Below are 24,403 nucleotides of genomic sequence, written 5' to 3'. Positions count from 1 at the left end.
CGTGCGGCGTGGCACGGGGTCTCGCTCCGGACCCCGTGCGGCGTGGCACGGGGTCTCGCTCCGGACCCCGTGCGGCGTGGCACGGGGTCTCGCTCCGGACCCCGTGCGGCGTGGCACGGGGTCTCGCTCCGGACCCCGTGCGGCGTGGCACGGGGTCTCGCTCCGGACCCCGTGCGGCGTGGCACGGGGTCTCGCTCCGGACCCCGTGCGGCGTGGCACGGGGTCTCGCTCCGGACCCCGTGCGGCGTGGGGCACGGGGTCTCGATCCGGACCCCGTGCGGCGTGGGGCACGGGGTCTCGATCGGGACCCCGTGCGGCGTGGCACGGGGTCTCGATCGGGACCCCGTGCGGCGTGGCACGGGGTGTCGATCGGGACCCCGTGCGGCGTGGCACGGGGGTCTCGATCGGGACCCCGTGCGGCGTGGCACGGGGTCTCGATCGGGACCCCGTGCGGCGTGGCACGGGGTCTCGATCGGGACCCCGTGCGGCGTGGCACGGGGTCTCGATCGGGACCCCGTGCGGCGTGGCACGGGGTCTCGATCGGGACCCCGTGCGGCGTGGCACGGGGTCTCGATCGGGACCCCGTGCGGCGTGGCACGGGGTCTCGATCGGGACCCCGTGCGGCGTGGCACGGGGTCTCGATCGGGACCCCGTGCGGCGTGGCACGGGGTCTCGATCGGGACCCCGTGCGGCGTGGCACGGGGTCTCGATCGGGACCCCGTGCGGCGTGGCACGGGGTCTCGATCGGGACCCCGTGCGGCGTGGCACGGGGTGTCGATCCGGACCCCGTGCGGCGTGGCACGGGGTCTCGATCCGGACCCCGTGCGGCGTGGCACGGGGTCTCGATCCGGACCCCGTGCGGCGTGGCACGGGGTCTCGATCCGGACCCCGTGCGGCGTGGCACGGGGTCTCGATCCGGACCCCGTGCGGCGTGGCACGGGGTCTCGATCCGGACCCCGTGCGGCGTGGCACGGGGTCTCGATCCGGACCCCGTGCGGCGTGGCACGGGGTCTCGATCCGGACCCCGTGCGGCGTGGCACGTGGTCTCGATCCGGACCCCGTGCGGCGTGGCACGGGGTCTCGATCCGGACCCGGTGCGGCGTGGCACAGGGTCTCGATCCGGATCCGGTGCTATGTGGCACAGTGTCTCAACCTGGGTCCAGTGCAATGTGGCACAGAGTCTAGATCCAGATCTGGTGCAGGATGGCACATAGACTTGATCTGAATCCAGTGCAGCGTGGCACAGGGTCTCGATCTGGCTCCAGTGCAGAGTGGCACAGCATCTCTATCCAGATCCAGTGCAGTGTGGCACAGGATCTCAATCAGGATCCAATGTATTGTGGCACATGGTCTCAAACCGGATCCAGTGCAGTGTGGCACAGTGTCCTAATCCAGATCCAGTACAGTGTGGCACAGGATCTCAATCTAGATCCAGTGCAGTGTGGCACAGGGTCTCATCCCAGATCCGGTGCTGTGTGGCACAGTATCTCAATCCAGATCCAATGTAGTATGGCACAGGATCTTAATCCGGATCCAGTGCAGTGTGGCACAGGCTCTCGATCTGGATCCAGTGCCGTGTGGCAAAGGATCTCATTCTGGATTCTGTGCAGTGTGGCACAGGGTCTCGATCCATATCCAGTGCAGTGTGGCATGGGATCTCAATCCAGATCCAGTGCTATGTGGCACAGTGCCTCAACCTTGGTCCAGTGCAGTGTGGCAGAGAGTCTAGATCCAGATCCGGTGCAGGTGGCACATAGACTCAATCTGAATCCAGTGCAGCGTGGCACAGGGTCTCGATCTGGATCCAGTGCAGCGTGGCACAACGTCTCTATCCAGATCCAGTGCAGCACGGCACAGTGTCTAAAACCGGATCCAGTGCAGTGTGGCACAGGATCTCGACCCGGATCAAGTGCAGTGTGGCACAGGGTCTCGACCCGGATCCAGTACAGCGTGGCACAGGGTCTCTATCTGGATCCAGTGCAGCGTGGCACAGGGTCTCTATCTGGATCCAGTGCAGCGTGGCACAGGCTCTCGATCTGGATCCAGTGCCGTGTGGCAAAGGAGCTCATTCTGGATTCTGTGCAGTGTGGCACAGGGTCTCGATCTGTATCCAGTGCAGCATGGCATGGGATCTCAACCCAGATCCAGTGCAGTGTGGCACAGGATCTCATTCTGGATCCAGTGCTTTGTGGCACAGTGTCTCAACCCGGATCCAGTGCAGTGTGGCACAGCGTCTCTATCCAGATCCAGTGCAGCATGGCACAGTGTCTCAAACTGGATCCAGTGCAGTGTGGCACAGGATCTCAATCTGGATCCAGTGCAGTGTGGCACAGGATCTCAATCCGGCTCCAGTGCAGTGTGGCACAGGATCTCAATCCGGATCCAGTACAGCGTGGCACAGTGTCTCAACCTGGGTCCAGTGCAGTGTGGCACAGAGTCTAGATCCAGATCCGATGCAGGATGGCACATAGACTCGATCTGAATCCAGTGCAGAGTGGCACAGGGTCTCGATCCGGATCCAGTCGACTCTGGGGTCTGTACTGAGTGGGGCTGAGGCAGCAGCTGGGTAGCTACAGGAGGGTAAAGAGCCAGGGAGTATCCTTCAGGACAAAACCAGACCTCCGCAATTCACTGCCTCCCGGAGGGGATGAATAGGAGAAAATAAACTGAAGAAAGAGAATAGAACGGTAGGATGCAGATGGAGAAAGTGAAACTTTGCTCTGGTTATAGTTCACATTGTGCGGAAGATCCTCCAATTGAGAACTTTATTAATAATTCATCCTCAGAAAGTGAACTTCATTCACAAGGGCCAGGATTTATTGCCCATCCCTAATTGTCCATTGAGATGGTGATGGTGAGTGGGCTTCCTGAGTGGGTTACCCATAGCGGGATACCCGGAGCGGGTTAGCCGGAACGGGTTAGCCGGAGCGGGATACCCGGAGCGGGATACCCGGAGCGGGATACCCGGAGCGGGATACCCGGAGCGGGATACCCGGAGCGGGATACCCGGAGCAGATTGCCTGGGCAGGTTTCCTTTCCTAACGAGCATGAGTGAACCATCTGGGTTTTTCCTGACAGACTCATTGTTTCACATTGACTGTTACTGAGACCAGCATCTTATTTCCACATTTATTAAACTGAATTAACATTCTTAACCTGTCCTGCTGGACTTTAACCCCATGTTTTCTGGATTAGTAACCTGTTACTATAATTACTATGCTCCCTTACAATTCTCCATTGATTTACTGATAAGTATCTGCCAGGTCACAGGCTGTGGTGACTTTGATCCTGAGCTGCTGTAGATTGATATTAGACTGGGCCATTAGCACAGCATCCAGTTAGTCCAATAACCTGAGCACCATGTAAAAAGCAAACACAGAGGGAAAAATTGAATCTGAAATGTTCTTTCCCTCTACAAAAGATAAAGAGATGTGTAGTTCTATTTTAAAATTTTGCTTCTTCTCTTGTTAAAACTAAACCTTGTTCAGAAATTGACCTGGAAAAGAGAAAAATATATTTCAGATTACACAGCCTCGCACACAGCCTCGCACACAGCCTCGCACACAGCCTCGCACACAGCCTCGCACACAGCCTCGCACACAGCCTCGCACACAGCCTCGCACACAGCCTCGCACACAGCCTCGCACACAGCCTCGCACACAGCCTCGCACACAGCCTCGCACACAGCCTCGCACACAGCCTCGCACACAGCCTCGCACACAGCCTCGCAGAGACACATCAACCAAATGACAAACATTGTTCTCCCATAGTAGCAGATAGATGGGAACACCACTACCTGATGCTCCCCTCCAAGTCACTCACCATGCTGACTTGGAAATATATCGCCATTCCTTCAATGTCGCTGGGTCAAAATCCTGGAACTCCCTCCCTAACAGCACTGTGGGTGTACCTACACCACATGGACTGAAGCGGTTTAAGAAGGCAGCTCACCACCACCTTCTCAAGGGCAATTAGGGATGAGCAATAAATACTGGCCTAGCCAGCGATGCTTACATGATGCTTACACCCAAGGGAAGGGTTGGGAGCAGTGCTGATATTCCGTGTTCTAGGACAATGGGGTAAGGGATAGGGGGATAATAGAGCTTCAATAGCCAGGGTCAGGAACAATGACGGAACAGTGTTGGAAATACATCCACACGCAGCACCAGAACAAAAATCAGCAACCGAGGGGAATAGTGAAAAACTAGTAATTCTACCATACCTTTCACAGCCTCAGGACATCCCAAAGTGCCTCACAGCCAATGAAATTGTCATTTTTGTAATGTAGGTAACCCAAATGATGTACAGCAAGATCCCACAAACAGTAGTGTGATAATGACCAGATAATCTGTTTTAGTGTTGGGAGCTGAGGGATAAATATTAACTCCAGGACACTAGAGAAATCCACACCCAACCCCCGCTATTCTTCAAAAGAATATTCACGCCACACAAATGTTAAGCAACGACCATCTCCAACAAGAGAAAATCTAACTGTTGCCCTAACATTCAATGGCATTACCATCACTGAATCCCCCACTATCAACATCCTGGGGATTACCAATGACCAGAAATTAAACTGGACCAGCCATATGAATAATATGGCTACAAGAACAGATCCTAGGAATACTAGCAATCTTGCAGTGAGTAACTCACCTCCTGACTCCCCAAAGCCTGTCCACCATCTACAAGGCACAAATCAGGAGCGTGATGGAACACTCTCTACTTGCCTGGATGAGTGCAGCTCCAACACCACACAAGAAGCTCGACAACATCCAGGACAAAGCAGCCTGTTTGATTGGCGCCACATCTACCACCTTCAACATTCACTCCCTCCACCATCAATGCATGGTGGCAACAGTGTGCCATCTCCTGCTTCGGCTTTAGTTGTGCTAGCATCCACCAACATTTAAGAATGTGGTTAACAGTGTGATCATGACCAGGTAATCTGCTTCTGTGAAATTGTTTGAAGAATAACTATTGGCCAGGACACCAATTGCTCTTCTTCAAAATAATCTATGGGATCCTTTACATCCACCTCAATATGCATATAATATTCTTGGACTTGTTGTGCTAATATGGATTATTTATAGAGTCTGCTGAGCTAAGAAAAACACTAACTTTATTGAGAAACCTCATCTTGCCATGAGGTCTACAAGAGAGAGGAAGATCATGAGACATTGCATCACTTCCTGTAATGAAGTATACTGTCTCTCATTAGCATATCATACAGTTAGTCACCCCTTATACTACATCTCCCCCAAGCCTCCAATTCTCCCCATTATACTACATCTCCCCTGAAGTCTCTGACTTCCGTTTCTTTTTTATAGGGACACACTGTGTCTACCTCTCTGCTACTGTGGAGGAGATTTTTTTTAATTCGATCATGGGATGTGGGTGTCATTGGTTAGGATGGCAATTACTGCCCATCCCTAAATGTTCAGAGGGCTTTTATTTTAAAGAGTGAACTATTAGTCACATGTAGGCCAGACCAGGTAAGGACAGCAAATTTCCTTAAGGACATTAAAGGATGGGTTTTTACAAAACAATCAACAATGGTTTCATGGTCATCATTAGACTTTTAATTGAATTCAAATTCCACCATCTGCTGTGGCAGGATTTGAACCTGGGTCCCCAGGGCATTACCTAGATCTCAGGGTTACTAGTCCCGCAACAATATCACTACACCATCATCTCCCCAGGAATTGGAGGCACAGATTGGAGATTTGAGTCCTGCAGGTGATCTCAGACTCTGCTGAGCACACTGATCATCAGATTCCTGTGCATCTCTGATTTCATTTAGTCATTTCTACCTCTTCAACAAGGGCTACATTGACTTGTTCAGGCCTTGCTACTGAGATATGGGATGAAGCATTTGCTGTATCCTGGAACATACTTTGTCTTTGCTTCAAAGCTCAGCATTCTCAGTCTGAATTCCTTAGAATTTAAGAGTGTCACTAAAGGTTTGTGGTATTTCTCTACAAAGGTGCACTGCAGTAACACAACAGTACCTTCCAAACTCACAACCTCTACCACCTAGAAGGACAAGGACAGCAGATAGATGGGAACACCATCACCTTGAAAGAAGGACAAGGGCAGCAGATAGATGGGAACACCACCACCTTGGAAGTTCCCCTCCGAGTCACTCACCATCCTGGAACTCCCTCCCTAACAGCACTGTGGGTGTACCTACACCACATGGACTGCAGCGGTTCAAGGCAGCAGCTCAGAACAAGAAGAACAATCAATGCTGCAACATTCCTTCCGTACTGACCCTCTGACAGCGCCGCAGCACTCCCTCAGTACTGACCCTCTGACAGCGCCGCAGCACTCCCTCAGTACTGACCCTCTGACAGCGCCGCAGCACTCCCTCAGTACTGACCCTCTGACAGCGCCGCAGCACTCCCTCAGTACTGACCCTCTGACAGCGCCGCAGCACTCCCTCAGTACTGACCCTCTGACAGCGCCGCAGCACTCCCTCAGTACTGACCCTCTGACAGCGCCGCAGCACTCCCTCAGTACTGACCCTCTGACAGCGCCGCAGCACTCCCTCAGTACTGACCCTCTGACAGCGCCGCAGCACTCCCTCAGTACTGACCCTCTGACAGCGCCGCAGCACTCCCTCAGTACTGACCCTCTGACAGCGCCGCAGCACTCCCTCAGTACTGACCCTCTGACAGCGCCGCAGCACTCCCTCAGTACTGACCCTCTGACAGCGCCGCAGCACTCCCTCAGTACTGACCCTCTGACAGCGCCGCAGCACTCCCTCAGTACTGACCCTCTGACAGCGCCGCAGCACTCCCTCAGTACTGACCCTCTGACAGCGCCGCAGCACTCCCTCAGTACTGACCCTCTGACAGCGCCGCAGCACTCCCTCAGTACTGACCCTCTGACAGCGCCGCAGCACTCCCTCAGTACTGACCCTCTGACAGCGCCGCAGCACTCCCTCAGTACTGACCCTCTGACAGCGCCGCAGCACTCCCTCAGTACTGACCCTCTGACAGCGCCGCAGCACTCCCTCAGTACTGACCCTCTGACAGCGCCGCAGCACTCCCTCAGTACTGACCCTCTGACAGCGCCGCAGCACTCCCTCAGTACTGACCCTCTGACAGCGCCGCAGCACTCCCTCAGTACTGACCCTCTGACAGCGCCGCAGCACTCCCTCAGTACTGACCCTCTGACAGCGCCGCAGCACTCCCTCAGTACTGACCCTCTGACAGCGCCGCAGCACTCCCTCAGTACTGACCCTCTGACAGCGCCGCAGCACTCCCTCAGTACTGACCCTCTGACAGCGCCGCAGCACTCCCTCAGTACTGACCCTCTGACAGCGCCGCAGCACTCCCTCAGTACTGACCCTCTGACAGCGCCGCAGCACTCCCTCAGTACTGACCCTCTGACAGCGCCGCAGCACTCCCTCAGTACTGACCCTCTGACAGCGCCGCAGCACTCCCTCAGTACTGACCCTCTGACAGCGCCGCAGCACTCCCTCAGTACTGACCCTCTGACAGCGCCGCAGCACTCCCTCAGTACTGACCCTCTGACAGCGCAGCACTCCCTCAGTACTGACCCTCTGACAGCGCAGCACTCCCTCAGTACTGACCCTCTGACAGCGCAGCACTCCCTCAGTACTGACCCTCTGACAGCGCAGCACTCCCTCAGTACTGACCCTCTGACAGCGCAGCGCTCCCTCAGTACTGACCCTCTGACAGCGCAGCGCTCCCTCAGTACTGACCCTCTGACAGCGCAGCGCTCCCTCAGTACTGACCCTCTGACAGCGCAGCGCTCCCTCTGGGAATATCAGGCTAAATGTTTTGTTTGACTCTCTGGAGTGGGACTTGAACCCACACTTTCTGATTCCTGTGGCTATGCTACTATTGAGACTGAGCTGAAGCTGAGATTGTATCACGGTCACAGTAATGTAATCTTTATCATAATCTTTATGTTCAGTAAGCTACCTGACTGCTTCACTGTGTCAGGAGACTCCCACTGACTCTGCCACTTCTGTCAGATTCTCTGTTTCACAGTTTAATTTCTCCAGTTCTGTGCTGTAAGACAAAGAGAGAGATGGAGGTGAGAGAGGAGAAGCTGAAAGGTGGACCAGTGTCCCATCCCCTGCCTCGGGGGCTCAGCCTTTTGGATTCTCAGAGTTCACGGGTTCAGGGTTCAGGAAGCCTGAGATGATGAGGTAAATCTGGAAATTGTGGTTACACGATGGCCAATAGGTTTTAAATTCTGTCTGTGAAGCTACAGGAGGGTCCAACCATGGAAATGGGCTTTGGGAAAGCAGAAATTCAGTTCCCTTTGAGTTGCTGTTTTGCAGTATTTCAAGTAGAATTTTGTGCTTCGGGAGGTTTGGAAAGAGTTTTTGCCTCATTGGTGGATTAATCTGAAATCGGGATTTGAGATATATCAGTGTCAGCAACTGGGGAGATGCTAATAGATAGAGGGAGAGAGGGGGGGGAAAGGGGAGGGGAGAGGAAGGTGAAAGGGAGGGAGAGAGAAAGCGAGGAAGGGGAAGGCAACAGTAGGTGAAAGAGAGGGAAAGAGGGAGGGAGGGAAAGTGGAGAGAGAGAGAGCGAAACGGGGAGAGAGAGAGAGAGAGAGAGAGGGGGAGGGGAGAGGAAGAGGGAGGGAAGGGGAAGAAAGAGCGGGGAGGAATGGAGAGAGAGGGGAAAGGGGAGACAGAGATAGAGAGGGGAAGGAAAGGGGGGGGAAGGGGAGGGAGAAGGAAATGGGGGAGAGCTGAAAGCTAGTATGCAGGTACAGCAGGTAATAAGGAAGGCAAATGGAATTTTGGTAATAATTGCTAAAGGAATAGAATATAAAAATAGGGAAGTGTTGTTGCAACTATACAAGGCATTGGTGAGACCGCACCTGGAGTACTGTGCACAGTTTTGGTCCCTTTACTTGAGGAAGGACGTAGTTGCACTGGGGGCAGTTCAGAGGAGGTTCACTAGATTGATTCCAGAGATGCAGGGCTTGTCTTATGAGGAGAGATCGAGCAGGTTAGGCCTATACTCGCTAGAGTTTAGAAGGATGAGAGGAGATCTAATTGAGGTATATAAGATGCTAAAGGGGAGAGACAAAGTAGATGTGGAGTGGATGTTTCCCCTTCTGGGGCATTCTAGAACGAGAGGCCATAGTTTTATGCTAAGAGATGGTAGATTTAAATCAGAGATGAGGAGGAATTACTTTTCTCAAAGGGGCGTGAATCTGTGGAATTCACCTCAGAGTGCAGTGGATGCCGGGACGTTGAATAAATTTGAGAAGATAGATAGATTTTTAATTAGTAACGGGTTGAAAGATTATGGGGAGAGGGAGGGAAATTGGAGTTGAGGCTGAAATGAGATCAGCCATGATCGTATTGAATGGCAGGGCAGGCTCGAGGGGCTGAATTTCCCACTCCTGCTCCTAGTTCTTATGTTCTTCAGAGGGGAAGGAGAAAGGGGGTAGGGAGAAAGGGGAAAGGGGAGAGAGAGGGGGAATGGGGCAAGAGAGAGAGAGAGAGAGAGAGCTGGGGAGGGAGAGGGTTTAGGGGAAGTTTCGGGCCGTGGGGAAGGAGGCTGTCATAACCTGTGTCTATGTATGGCCTAGCAGTAAAAAATAAAAAGATTACAATTCACGTTTATGGAAACTAGAAGGTCAGGACAGAAGATAGTTCCACCTGCAGCCACCCCACCCAGGGGCACTCCTGAAAAAGTCAGAGCCGCCCCTTACCCGTTCTTGTTTTCGTACTCGGGTTTGTCCTCTTCCTCTTCCTCCTTCTCGTTCCTCTTACGCAGAAGCTGAATAGTGACCACGGCGACAACAATCAGCACCACCAGGCCTGTGGCACTTCCGATCACAATGCCCAGGATCAGCATCTCCGAGTAAGTGACTACAGACAGGAGATAGAGAGAGATTAGACTGAGCACACCGACTCTGAGCAATGTCCCACACCTCCACCGCACAGAAAGATCCCAGTTTTCATCATTGATCAGAGGGTGGGTAGGTGAGTATGAGAATCATCGAGACCCTGTTGGAGAATGATTGGGTTAGGGTGTGGTGAAGAAGGGGGGGAGGAATATAGAGTGAGTATGGGGAAGAGGAGTGAGAGAGAGAGAGAAAAACGGAGGACCGGATAGAGAGAGAGGGAGAAGAGGAGAAAGCGGAAAGGGGAGAGAGTGTGGGAAGGGAAGAGAAAGTGAGAGTGGGGAAGGAGAGGGAGGGTGGGGAAAGTGAGGGACAGAGAGAGTGGGAAAAGGGAGAGAGAGTGGGGAAGGGCAGTGGATGTGGAGGAAGGGGCTTTAATGGTGCTGTATCCGAAGGATGTGCTGGAGCAGGCAAGAGCGATGAAGAGGCCAGGAAAGTGCCCTGAGACAGATTTAGACATGAAATTCCCCTTTTCCCTGACTCTGGTTTTTCTTATAACAAAATGGACCAGGTCCATATGTGAACACAAAGTGTTGCCAGGTTAAAAAAACACCTTAATTAGGGGAGTTTACCTAAGTTTCTTGCTTTCAAGATTATCACCATTCTCGCTCTCAAACATATTGCGACTGTTTCAGGTTCAACTCTCAGCTGTGATGAAGTGGGCAGCACTCTCACCACTGAACCTCGCTCCTCAACCTCGCTCGTGATTCCAGGGGATGTCGATGTATACCCCACACCAGAGGCTTGGGCATGATAATCTAGGCAGCACTGACGGAGTGCCGCACCGTCGGAGGGTCAGCACTGACGGAGTGCCGCACCGTCGGAGGGTCAGCACTGACGGAGTGCCGCACCGTCGGAGGGTCAGCACTGACGGAGTGCCGCACCGTCGGAGGGTCAGCACTGACGGAGTGCCGCACCGTCGGAGGGTCAGCACTGACGGAGTGCCGCACCGTCGGAGGGTCAGCACTGACGGAGTGCCGCACCGTCGGAGGGTCAGCACTGACGGAGTGCCGCACCGTCGGAGGGTCAGCACTGACGGAGTGCCGCACCGTCGGAGGGTCAGCACTGACGGAGTGCCGCACCGTCGGAGGGTCAGCACTGACGGAGTGCCGCACCGTCGGAGGGTCAGCACTGACGGAGTGCCGCACCGTCGGAGGGTCAGCACTGACGGAGTGCCGCACCGTCGGAGGGTCAGCACTGACGGAGTGCCGCACCGTCGGAGGGTCAGCACTGACGGAGTGCCGCACCGTCGGAGGGTCAGCACTGACGGAGTGCCGCACCGTCGGAGGGTCAGCACTGACGGAGTGCCGCACCGTCGGAGGGTCAGCACTGACGGAGTGCCGCACCGTCGGAGGGTCAGCACTGACGGAGTGCCGCACCGTCGGAGGGTCAGCACTGACGGAGTGCCGCACCGTCGGAGGGTCAGCACTGACGGAGTGCCGCACCGTCGGAGGGTCAGCACTGACGGAGTGCCGCACCGTCGGAGGGTCAGCACTGACGGAGTGCCGCACCGTCGGAGGGTCAGCACTGACGGAGTGCCGCACCGTCGGAGGGTCAGCACTGACGGAGTGCCGCACCGTCGGAGGGTCAGCACTGACGGAGTGCCGCACCGTCGGAGGGTCAGCACTGACGGAGTGCCGCACCGTCGGAGGGTCAGCACTGACGGAGTGCCGCACCGTCGGAGGGTCAGCACTGACGGAGTGCCGCACCGTCGGAGGGTCAGCACTGACGGAGTGCCGCACCGTCGGAGGGTCAGCACTGACGGAGTGCCGCACCGTCGGAGGGTCAGCACTGACGGAGTGCTGCATTGACTTTTCGATGAAACATTAAACCAAGGCCGCACCTGCCCATCTGGGTGAATGTCACCATTTCACAGAAGGAGTTGTCTCTGGTGCCCTGGCCAATAGTTATCTCCAAGCAACATCACTGAAACCGACTTCATGGTTATTATCATATTCGTACCTGTGGGATCTTGCTGTCTACCAATTGCAGGATGAGTTTCTAGGATAGCAACATTGAATACAATTCAAAAATACCTCATTGAATACAATGCACTTCAGGGGCTGGTGAGATGGTGAAGGGCATTTCAGAACACCTCTCACATCTTTGTTTTTGCTGTAAACCCTGCTGCAGAAATCAACCCCAAAACCCCAACACCCCTCTGCCACCTACCCCCCAGTCCATCCCCCTGCCCCCGATCCATCCCCCTGCCCCCTGCCCCCGATGCATCCCACTGCCCCCTGCCCCCGATCCTGCCCCCCGACCTACCCCTCTGCTCTGTACTGCCAATCCATCCCTCTGCCCCCTGCCCCCTATCCATCCCTCTGCCCCCCTACCCCCTATCCATCCCTCTGCCCCCCTACCCCCTATCCATCCCTCTGCCCCCTGCCCCCCTACCCATCCCTATGCCCCCTACCCTCCTACCCATCCCTCCACCCTCCGCCCCCCCCACCCATCCCTCCGCCCCCTACCCATCCCTCCGCCCCCTACCCCCCTACCCATCCCTCTGCCCCCCGCCCCCCTACCCATCCCCCCGCCCCCCTACCCATCCCTCCGCCCCCTGCCCCCCTGCCCATCCCTCTGCCCCCTGCCCCCCTGCCCATCCCTCTGCCCCCTGCCCCCCTGCCCATCCCTCTGCCCCCTGCCCCCCTATCCATCCCTCTGCCCCCTGCCCCCCTATCCATCCCTCTGCCCCCTGCCCCCCTATCCATCCCTCTGCCCCCTGCCCCCCTATCCATCCCTCTGCCCCCTGCCCCCTGCCCATCCCTCTGCCCCCTGCCCATCCCTCTGCCCCCTGCCCATCCCTCTGCCCCCTGCCCATCCCTCTGCCCCCTGCCCATCCCTCTGCCCCCTGCCCATCCCTCTGCCCCCTGCCCATCCCTCTGCCCCCTGCCCCCTATCCATCCCTCTGCCCCCAACACCCCTCACCCCCGCACCCTGATCCACCCCTTGCCCCCTGCCCCTTATCCATCCCTCTGCCCCCTACCCCCATCTATCCCTCTGCCCCCTACCCCCGATCCATCCCTCTGCTCCCTGCCTCCGATCCACCCCTCTGCTCCCTGCCTCCGATCCACCCCTCTGCCCCCACCACCAACACCAGAAACTCATCCCAGATTCCAATACAAACCTCCAATCGGCCCAACAAACACCCCCTATCATCCCAACCCAAATCCCTCATCATCCAAACACAACCCCTATCATCCACAAACCTTTATGGACGACGCGGAGTTTAATTTCTCCAGCAACACCGTGTACATCAGGGGGATTCATCACCGTGCAATGGAAGGTTCCGTTGTCTGTAAATTGCAGTTCACTCACAATGATTGAAGCATCCTTTTTCCAAATATCCCCAGACCAGGCCACTCGGCCCTTGAACCGGCCAGTAGAAGGAGGGTACGGCTGCTGGAGATAATAAAAGATCTGTGGAGAAAGGGAAAGGGTTTTTATTGGCTTACTGAATTGGGCGGCCTCTTCGTCATCACAGTGTAGAGGGAGCTTTACTCTGTATCTAACCCTGTGCTGTACCTGCCCTGGGAGTGTTTGATGGGCACAGTGTAGAGGGAGCTTTACTTTCTATCTAACCCCGTGCTGTACCTGCCCTGGGAGTGTTTGATGAGGACAGTGTAGAGGGAGCTTTACTCTGTATCTAACCCCGTGCTGTACCTGCCCTGGGAGTGTTTGATGGGGACAGTGTAGAGGGAGGTTTACTCTCTAACCTGTCCCTTGCCTCCCTGTAGCGATGGATTGTGAGAGTGCTGACAGCGTCTCTCAGTGCCTCCCTGTAGCGTTGGATTGTGAGAGTGCTGACAGCGTCTCTCAGTGCCTCCCTGTAGCGATGGATTGTGAGAGTGCTTACAGCGTCTCTCAGTGCCAGCAGTTAGGGATGGTATAAGCCGGTGAGGAAATCAAATCCAGAGCCTAGAGATTTTACTATAAACATTTCTCCCCATTTCCTCCTTCATGATTCTCCTTTATCTGCTTACTTAGAACCACAGCACAGAAAGAGGCCATTCTGTCCATCGTGCCTGTGCTGGCTCTTTGAAAGATCATACAATTTGTCCCACTCACCCTGCTCTTTCCACACAGCCCTGCAATTTTTTCTTTTCCAAATATTTTACCAATAGCCTTTAGAAAGTTATTATTGAATTTGCTTCTACTCCCTGTCAGGCAGTGCTTTGCAGGTCAGAACCCGGCTATGTGGAAAATTGCCCAGGTATGTCCTGTCCATAAAAAGCAGGACAAACCTGGCCAATTACTGCCCCTTCAGTCTATTCTCCATCATCAGCAGAGTGATGCTATATTCAGCAACATTCTCGACTCAGATACTGAAGCAGTCCATGTCCATATGCAGCAAGACCTGGACAATATCCAGGATTGGGCTGACAAGTTGCAAGTAACATTCACGCCACACAAGTGTCAGGCAATGACCATCTCCAACAAGAGAGAATCCAACTATCGCCCCTTTAAATTCAATGGCATTACCATCACTGAATCCCCCACTATCAACATCCTGGGGGGTTACCATTGACTAGAAACTGAACTAGACCAGCCATAAAATACAGTGGCTACAAGAGCAGGTTAGGGGCTAGAAATCCTGCAGAGAGAACTCACCTCCTGACTCTCCAAAGCCTGTCCACCATCTACAAGGCACAAGTCAGGAGTGTGATGGAATACTCCACACTTGCCTAGATGAGTGCAGCTCCAACAACACTCAAGAAGCTTGACACCATCCAGGACAAAGCAGCCACTTGATTGGCACCACATCCACAAACTCACTCCCTCCACCACCGACACAGAGTAGCAGCAGTGTGTACCATCTACAAGATGCAGGAATTCACCAAGGCTCCTTGGACAGCATCTTCCAAACCCATGGCCACTACCATCCAGAAGGACAAGGGCAGCACTTAGATGGGAACAGCATCACCTGGAAGTTCCCCTCCGAGTCACTCACCATCCTGACGTGCAAATATATCGCCGTTTCTTCACTGTCGTTGGGTCAAAATCCTGGAACTCCCTCCCTAACAGCACTGTGGGTGTACCTACACACATGGACTGCAGCGGTTCAAGAAGGCAGATCACCACCATCTTCTCAAGGGCAATTAGGGATGGGCAATAAATGCTGGCCCAGCCAGAGAAGCCCACATCCCATGAATGAATAAAAAAAAATACATGCTGCATTAAAAAAATGCTCCCATCTCCCCATATTGATTTTTTCCACTAATCTCTGGTTACTGGTCCTTCTGCCACTGGAAACAGCTTTTCCTTATTTACTCTATCAAAGCCCCTCGTGATATTGAACACCTCGATTAAATCACCTTTTACCCTTCTCAGCTCCAAGGAGAACAGTCGCATCTTCTCCAGTCTCTCCACATTAACTGAAATTCCTCATTCCTTCAGCCATTCTAGTAAATCTCCCCATACACTGTCAGGATGAGCTGACTATTTCTGGGGACTCAGTTCTCCAGACACAGGATGGCCTCTAGGGTTCCACTGAGCTTTCTATTCTCTGTGTCCCAGGTGATTCACTGCGTACCATCCTGTTGTTTCACCATGGTTTTGGCCTTATTCCTCAGCTGAATCCTGACATCAGCATGCTACTGGCCAGTATCAGGATCTGAGACCAGCCCCCCCCAGCCCCTCCCCACCTCCTAACCAAGAATGTAGTGACTGACCTGCTCCACTCACAGCTTGGGTAGGCTCTGGGCCTTGGTCTCCGCATTCCAGGAACCCACAGGTGTCAGGGAAAGACTTCTGTGTGTTATGACACAGCTGATGGTAAATGCCGAGCTGTTCAAATCCCAGGGAAACTCAAAACAATTATCACAACTAATTTTCAATTTGTATACATTTTGAGATATGTACCTTGAATTCAGTAGTAATTAGACCACCAAGTGTTATAGGTTTTTAAAAAACTAGGTTAAATATTTATAAGGGAAATGATTTTAAATACATACATAGATCTAAAAATTATTACTATGATAACTTCTAAAGCTCCTAATCAATCTAACTCCCACTTACAGTTTTGTTAAGGCAATGTTAAGACACATGGATTTTAAAAGACCCAGGCAGAGAAACATGATACCCTGAAAAAGTCGACTTCCAAGTGAGTTTTCTTAACTTCAGTCCTTTGAAAACATCAGCTTGAGGCATAGATGCTGAAGGCTTTTCACACACTTGTAAAATCTTAAAAATGCCTACCCTTACACACAGCCCTTGCTCCTTCTTTGTACATATCTTTCTCTTTGAATGCAAATACCCATTGTTTCACCATGCCTTTGGACTTTATCTCCCTGATAATAAACCCCTCTCATAGCACTAAGTTTTACCAGTAATCTTTGGGGAAAACAAACACACTGTTTCAAAACTTCATGTGACTAGATGACACAATTACTCCCTCCTTTGAAAACAATCTGGCCTGGTTTATTTCAAAATGCAAATGTTCCCTTGACACCTATGTTTCTAAACTTCCCCATGTTTATCTAATTAACATTTCAAACATAACCTCCCATCTTAGATCAAAGCACCCAGACTTGCTGCCTCTAATTCAATTAAATCTCACGCCCATACACATCCACACACACAAACACATGTAGACACATCCAACTATTATTCTCGTTTACAATGAATTCCAGTAACATTATGAGAATTATTATATCTTATTGACAAGAGGCGTTTGTCAGATTGAGGACAGGAGGTGTTCGAGACTCTTTATCTTCATGGGCCAGAAACCCTAGGGCCTTAGGACCCACAGATGAAAGAACTTGCATTTCTATAGGGTCTTTCAACACCCCAGGATGTCTCAAAGTGCTTTACAGCCAATGAAATACTTTTCCAAGGGTGGTTGTGAGCTCAGAGGTTGAAATCTACTTAACAGGAAGTTTGATCACTGCTCAAATGAGAATTGCATTGTTAGATTCACCCAGTGATGAAGCAGCAATGTTACTTAAAAGCCTTCATTACAGGACCAGGAAATTAGAGCAACAAGTGAGTGAGTAATGGAGGGCTGAGTGAGGCAGATTTGCTGGGATTCAGGGTGGGGCTGCTTGCGGTTTTAAGGATCTTTAGTTGGCCTTGTTTTAAGCAGTGTCAAGCCTGGACTGATTCAAACTCAGATAACTTGTATCTGATATGAGAGAACCAGGAATTTCCTGCAGGATACTTACAGACTCTCCATTCCCATTTTCAAGGGGCCAGAATTGCCAGGTGACAGTGGTTTGCTTGCTGACAGGAGCACTGGACCGAAACGTGCACCTTAGACGTTGCTCACTGCCATTCCGAGCCTCGACATTGCCTCCAGTGTAAATCTCAATGGCACCAACTTCAACAACACCTGCACAGAAAACACATCATATTCCTCATCACCACATCAACGGTCATTCAGCAGGGTAAGGATTGTTCACAGTGTCATTGCAAAGTCAATACTTAATCAACTCACCATTAAATTACTGAATAAAGAGTGACCCTGTATAGTCACACAGTGAGTGATCCTTACCCTGAATAAACAAACAGTGACTCTCGACAGTTACACAGTGAGTGATCCTTACCCTGTATAAACAGTGACTCTCGACAGTTACACAGTGAGTGATCCCCACCCTGACTAAACAGTGACTCTCGAGAGTTACACAGTGAGTGATCCTTACCCTGAATAAACAGTGACTCTCGAGAGTTACACAGTGAGTGATCCTTACCCTGAATAAACAGTGACTCTCGAGAGTTACACAGTGAGTGATCCTTACCATGAATAAACAGTGACTCTCGAGAGTTACACAGTGAGTGAGTGATCCTTACCCTGAATAGACAGTAACTCTGTACAGTTACACAGTGAGTGATCCTTACCCTGAATAAACAGTCACTTTGTACAGTTACACAGTGAGTGATCCTTACCCTGAATAAACAGTCACTCTGTACAGTTACACAGCGAGTGATCCATACCCTGAATAAACAGTGACTCTCGACAGTTACACAATGAGTGACCCTTACCCTGAATAAACAGTGACTCTCGAGAGTTCCACAGTGAGTGATCCTTCCCCTGAATAAACAGTGACTCTCGACAGTTACACAGTGAGTGATCCTTCCCCTGAATAAACAGCGATTCTGTAGTTACACAGTGAGTGATCCTTACCTTGAATAAACAGTGACACCCGACAGTTACAGTGAGTGATCTTTACCCTGAATAAACAGTGACTCTCGAGAGTTACACAGTGAGTGATCCTTACCCTGAATAAACAGTGACTCTCAACAGTTACACAGTGAGTGATCCTTCCCCTGAATAAACAGTGATTCTGTACAGTTACACAATGAGTGATCCTTACCTTGAATAAACAGTGACACTCGACAGTTACACAGTGAGTGATCTTTACCCTGAATAAACAGTGACTCTCGAGAGTTACAGTGAGTGATCCTTACCCTGAATAAACAGTGACTCTCGACAGTTACACAGTAAGTGATCCTTCCCCTGAATAAACAGTGACTCTCGACAGTTACACAGTGAGTGATCCTTACCCTGAATAAAGAGTGACACTGTACAGTCACACAGTGAGTGATCCTTACCCTGAATAAACAGTGACTCTCGACAGTTACACGGTAAGTGATCCTTACCCTGAATAAACAGTGACTCTCGACAGTTACACAGTGAGTGATCCTTACCCTGAATAAAGAGTGACACTGTACAGTCACACAGTGAGTGATCCTTACCCTGAATAAACAGTGACTCTGTACAGTTACACAGTGAGTGATCCTTACCCTGAATAAACAGTGACTCTGTACAGTTACACAGTGAGTGATCCTTACCCTGAATAAACAGTGACTCTGTACAGTTACACAGTGAGTGATCCTTACCCTGAATAAACAGTGACTCTTGACAGTTACACAGTGAATGATCCTTATCCTGCTGAATAAACAGTCACCCTGTACACTCCGTGTCTAGATTTTAATTCCTGTAACTAATTCTTTGAGATTTTTATTCTCTATCATTATCCCACTTAAGAAATATCTGGGTTGCCACAGAGAAGGCTGTCTCTGATCACATTTGGTACCGCTCTCCACTCACACCCCCTTCCACACCCCACCCTGACTTCCTTCTGTAGCTGGAATAAACTCTCCCCCAATTCACTCACAACTGCAATTTCTACCTTTCCATTTGTCACGACATCTCTGGTTTTCTCAAACACACCACCTCCTTGTTTCCATTAAAATGGTTACTCTCCTTCACCCTGGCTGTTCCCTGTTACAGTGGTTTTCTTTACCACCCTCTATACCTTCAGCTGCCTGGGCCCAACACCCTGGAATTTCCTCTCAAAACCTTCTCTGTCTTTAGACCTTCTCCTCATTTAAGACTCACCTTAAAACCACCTTGTTTGACTGAGCTTTTGGTCACCTATCCCTAACATCGTATGTGACTGGATATCAAAACTCGATTGATTTCGACTTTATGAGGCGCCTTGCAAAGTTTCAACGGTGCTATATAAATGCAATATGTTGTTGGTTTGGGGGTTAGTTGGTGTCTGATAGTCTATTGGAGGATCTTGGTTGAGACTTTAGCAAACACTGTGTGTTTGGGTCTCTCCCTCTGGAGATCGTGTAACCTGCGCTTGAAAGATTTAAACAAGGGCTAACACTGCCTGTTTCTATTTAACGGAGCTATGGGGGGTGTTGTGGGGTGGTGGGGGTGGGAAGGGTGTATGTGATGAGCAAAGCTCTTGCAAAGAGCTGACAGGGACACAATGGGCTGCATGTCCTCCTTGTTGTAACCATTCTTTATTGTGTGTGTGAGGAGGATGGCGATGGGCTGAGTGAGTGTGGCAGCATTACTGTACCAAAGCAGAAACTCACTTCGATTTCACTTTCATTGAGATTTTCTGGGTGAAGGTAAATATGCTCTTGCAATGATGTTCTTCTCTCCAGTCGCACTATCCAACACACAGCAGCCAATTTACACACAGAAAAATCCCACAATTAGTAACGTAATAATGACCAAATAATCTGTTTTAGTGATGTTGGTTGAGGGATAATTATTGGCCCCAGGATTCAGGTGCAGAACAGCTCTTCAGAATAGTGTCATAGGATCATTGAAACCCACCTGAGGGCAGATAGGCCTTCGTTTAACACTGCATCATTGTCTGACACCCAGCCCCCTCACACACTGTTCCCCAGACCTCTCGTTTACTTAAAATTATTCCTTCATGGTATGATGCATCACTGGCTGGGCCAGTATTTATTGCCCATTCCTAATTGCCCTTGAGAAGGTGGTGATGAGCTGCCTTCTTGAACCACTGCAGTCCATGTGGTATAGGTACACCTACAATGCTTTTAGGAAGGGAATTCCAGGATTCGGACCCAACGACAGTGATATATTTCCAAGTCAGTATAGTGAGTTACTTCAGTATCTGAAGAGTCACGAATGGTACTGAACATTATGCAATCATCAGTGAACATCCCCACTTTTGACCTTATAATTGAAGGAAGGGTATTGATGAAGCAACTGAAGATGGTTGGGTCGAGGACACTATCCTGAGGAACTCCTGCAGTGATGTCTTGGAGCTGAGATGACTGACCTCCAGCAACCACAACCATCTTCCTTTGTGCTGGGTATGACTCCAATCAGCAGAGAATTTTCCCCCTGATTCTCATTAACTTCAGTTTTACCAGGGCTCCTTGATGCTACATTTGGTCAAATGCTGCCTTGACGTCAAGGGCAGTCACTCTCACCTCACCTTGGGAGTTCAGCTCTTTTGTCTATGTTTGGACTAAGGCTGTAATGATGTCAGGAGCTGAGTGGCCCTGGCAGAACCCAAACTGATCTCAGTGCGCAGATTATTGCTGTGCAGCATTTTGCAGTCTCTCTCTCTAATTAAATGATATTCTGTTTTCCTACTCTTCCTGCCAAAATGGACAACCTGGGGCAGTCCGTGTCCAAATGCAGCAAGACCTGGTCAACATTCAGGCTTGGCCAGATAAGTGGCAAGTAACATTTGAGCCACACAAGTGCCAGGCAATGAGCATTTCAAACAAGAGAAAATGTAACCATCTCCCCTCGACATCCGATGGCTTTACCATCACTGAATCCCCCACTATCAACATCCTGGGGGTTACCATTGACCCAAAACTAACTGGACTAACCATAAAATACTGTGGCTACAAGAGCAGGTCAGAGGCTGGGAACCCTGCCATGAGTAACTCACCTCCTGACTCCCCAAAGCCTGTCCACTAGCTACAAGGCACAAGGCAAGAGTGCGATGGAATACCCCGCACTTGCCTGGATGCAGCTGCAATAGAATCAAGAAACTAGACACAGTCCAGGACAAAGCAGCCCACTTGATTGGCACCACATCCACAAACATTCACTCCCTCCACCACTGATGCACAGTGGCAGCAGTGTGTACCATCTACAAGATGCACTGCAGGAATTCACCATGGCTCCTTCGACAGTATCTTCCAAACCTGCGACCTCTACTACTTAGAAGGACAAAGGCAGCAGATAGATGGGAACACCACCACCTGGGAGCTGCCCTCCAAGCCACTCACCATCCTGACTTGGAAATATATCGCCGTTCCTTCATGTTGCTGGGTCAAAATCCTGGAACTCTCTCCCTAACAGCACTCGGGTGTACCTACACCACAAGAAGGCATTTCACCACCACCTTCTCAAGGGCAATTAGGAATGGGCAATAAATGCTGGCCTAGTTGCAATGCCCACATCCCGTGTGCAAGGTAGGGAGGGAACAAGATTCTAAAGTTGCATCCAGGAGAATGCTTTTAGCCAGTATGTAGAAATCCCAACAAGGGAGGGAGGGAGGAGCGGGTTGGGGGGAGCGAGGAGCGGTGTAGGGGGGAGGGAGGAGTGGGGTAGGGGGCAGGGAGGGAGTAGCCGGGTGGGGGGAGGGAGGAACAGGGTAGGGGGGAGAAATTAAGAAAGCTAAGAGAATGCATGAGAAAGCATTGGTGGGTAGAATAAAGGGTTTTTTTTAAATATATAAACAGTAAGCAAATAACTATGGAAAGAGTAGGGCCGCTTAGGGACCATAGAGGGAATCTGTGTGTGGACCTGGAAGACTGAAGGTCAGAGGGACCTCGGTGTGCATATCCACAGATCCCTGAAAGGCAGGTAGACAAGGTGGTTAAGGAGGTATATGGGATATTTGCCATACATAGAATACAAGAGCAAGGAAATAAACCTGCAGGGCTATACGGATCAAGTGGATCAATAGGATTGATTGGATTGCTCCGCAGAAAGTTGGCATAGACTTGATGGGCCAAATGGCCTTCTGTGCCATAAATTATTCTATGACACACCATTCAAACAATAGCAATCAACCAATAGGCACACAACCCTCCAAACCTCAACCAATAGCCACACAGCCCTCCAAACCTCAACCAATAGCCACACAGCCCTCCAAACCTCAACCAATAGCCACACAGCCCTCCAAACCTCAACCAATAGCCACACAGCCCTCCAAACCTCAACCAATAGCCACACAGCCCTCCAAACCTCAACCAATAGCCACACAGCCCTCCAAACCTCAACCAATAGCCACGCTTCACAGGAATAAGAGGAGGCCATTTAGCTTCTCGGACCTATTCTATCCAGGGAGAGTTTACCATCCACCATTTGTTTATCTGGAGCTGGTTCATAGATGCTGCCATTTGATAAATGTCCCGCACAATCACCAATATTGTCTACGCCTAGTTTAATGTCCAGTAGGAATTACTGGCTAGCCGCAGGGGTTGCTTATGGTGACAGAGTTTTAACATGTGCTAATTTTTCTGTTTATCCCTCAGACTGGTTAAATGGGCTTCACACAGTCAGATACTGAACAAACAAGGTTAAAGTTCAGACATACAGACTGTGAAGGTTCAGTGATCACCAACTCCATGTCAGTGTGTGTTACTCACTAACCCTGTTCTCCACATCAACTGGGAGTTAATGGCCAAAACACAGAAAATTATTCCAATATTCAGATCATCTCACCCAAACTCAACTGTGCCTTTATCCCAAATCTGTGTAGGTACCTCCCAGTGGAATTATTGATCAGAAGCAGGATTCTTGACAGCTGCTCTCTATATCAGGGTGCTGAGCTCCTGCTCCCTCCAGACCAGGTCTGAACCCCGTGCATTCTGCTCTCCACAGGTCAGTACCACAGTGGGCAGTGCCCACTCACTGGGCAGTGCCATCATTCACTGAGTCAAGCACATTGCAATGGGTCTGGAGTCACATGTTGGCCAGGAGCAGCAGATTTCCTTTCCAGAAGGAAGTGGGTAAATCAGATGGGTTTTCTACAATAATCTGGTAATTTGGTGGTCACCATGGTAGAGACGCACTTTTTATTATCAATTTTATTAATAGTTGAATTTAAATTCCCCAGCTGCCATTTTGGGATTTGGTTTCCTGACTGTGGATTATTAATCCAGGCCACCAGGTTACGAGTCCAGTAAGGATTATGGCTATATGTTATACAGTATACTTCTAAAATTGGCTGTGAACTAAAAAAAAACCGTTGTGTTCAACTTGCCCTCAAAGTCAATCAGATTCAATTTAAAATCAAATTCAATTAGCTCGCAGCTGATCTGTATCTTAACTCCATTGCCTTGATTCTGTAACTCTGAGTAAGCAGCTGCAGATGATTTAAGGTTCTGGAATGTTACAGACATGTTTTTCGATGATTCAGGCTCCAACGTGTCTTAACATGGATATTGTGAGGCTGCTTCACTGCGACTTTAAGGCAGGGCTAGTGTGAGGGGCTGTGTGCCTTTAACTCTGTTTCACCGCAAGTGCAGCCAGACTGAAAGTTGTCATTGAGCGACAGAATCATCGATAGAACAAAGCTTTAAAAATAATTCTCCCACACCCCACCGAGCAGGGAACTTTAACTTGCTCAGAACCACGTTCTGAAAAAAATCTTTCCTCTTTTAGGACACCATAGAATTGACAGGGATTCAGGGACAAGGACTAGTTCCTGGTAACCAGATCCCAAAATGGAGCGCAGCCCCAGTCTCTGCTCCTGTGCCCTGATTCCCCTCCCCGGACTCACCTGTGAGAGTCACTGCCAGCAATAGGATCCAGGCTGGGTTATGGGGACACATGGAGCTACTGATCCAGGTCCACTCCCACTCTTTTTCCTGGTTTATGGATATCCAAGTGGAGCCAGTAGGTGAGATTGGGAGCAGCGCAGAGAGACAGACTAGTCACAAATCCAGCTGCCTGGCACTGAGCCCAAGAGGTGCGGCCACTGTTAAAAGGTCGATGCAAAACTTTAGCTGAAAAATTTGCTTCGGTTCCCAGAAATGTTTTGCTCTCTAATAGTTTTCATGCCAGATTACCCAAATCCACTTTGATTCTTTAAAAAAAAATTCTGCATGTTATAAAATATAGTTATCAGGGAATTAAACTTTTGAATGGGAGAAAAGGTTTTTAACAATTGTGTGCAGAATTCAGCCAATCTCGGTTAGAGGGTAATAACGAAACAATTAGAATTAAAATTGGGCTCAGTTTCCAGGT

At 50.8% G+C, this 24,403-nt stretch overlaps 1 protein-coding gene across 1 annotated transcript; it reads right to left on the bottom strand.

Annotated features, from left to right (window-relative positions):
* Positions 1-1,146: 1,146 nt before the first annotated feature.
* Positions 1,147-24,099, bottom strand: LOC121269486 (myelin protein zero-like protein 2). The gene is made up of 6 exons (XM_041174078.1): positions 23,937-24,099; positions 17,073-17,239; positions 13,119-13,329; positions 9,715-9,874; positions 7,953-8,042; positions 1,147-3,496 (listed from the first exon to the last, which is right to left on the bottom strand). The coding sequence occupies exons 1-5, from the start codon at positions 23,986-23,988 to the stop codon at positions 7,970-7,972; spliced, it is 663 nt and encodes a 220-aa protein (XP_041030012.1). The 5' UTR covers positions 23,989-24,099; the 3' UTR covers positions 1,147-3,496; positions 7,953-7,969.
* Positions 24,100-24,403: the final 304 nt, after the last annotated feature.

The sequence above is a fragment of the Carcharodon carcharias genome, chromosome 25 (genome assembly GCF_017639515.1).
Source record: "Carcharodon carcharias isolate sCarCar2 chromosome 25, sCarCar2.pri, whole genome shotgun sequence".
NCBI lineage: Eukaryota > Metazoa > Chordata > Chondrichthyes > Lamniformes > Lamnidae > Carcharodon > Carcharodon carcharias.
This window is presented reverse-complemented; position numbering and strand designations above follow the sequence as displayed.

What these genes read in the sequence shown, in the direction of transcription:
- LOC121269486 (XM_041174078.1), bottom strand. Translation starts at nt 23,988, where the DNA reads ATGTGTCCCCATAACCCAGCCTGGATCCTATTGCTGGCAGTGACTCTC. An exon ending in AAAATGGGAATGGAGAGTCT is followed by an intron (nt 13,330 to 17,072) that starts GTAAGTATCCTG and finishes CTTTCTCCACAG; the next exon opens with ATCTTTTATTATCTCCAGCA. An exon ending in ACTCCGCGTCGTCCATAAAG is followed by an intron (nt 9,875 to 13,118) that starts GTTTGTGGATGA and finishes TCCTGTCTGTAG; the next exon opens with TCACTTACTCGGAGATGCTG.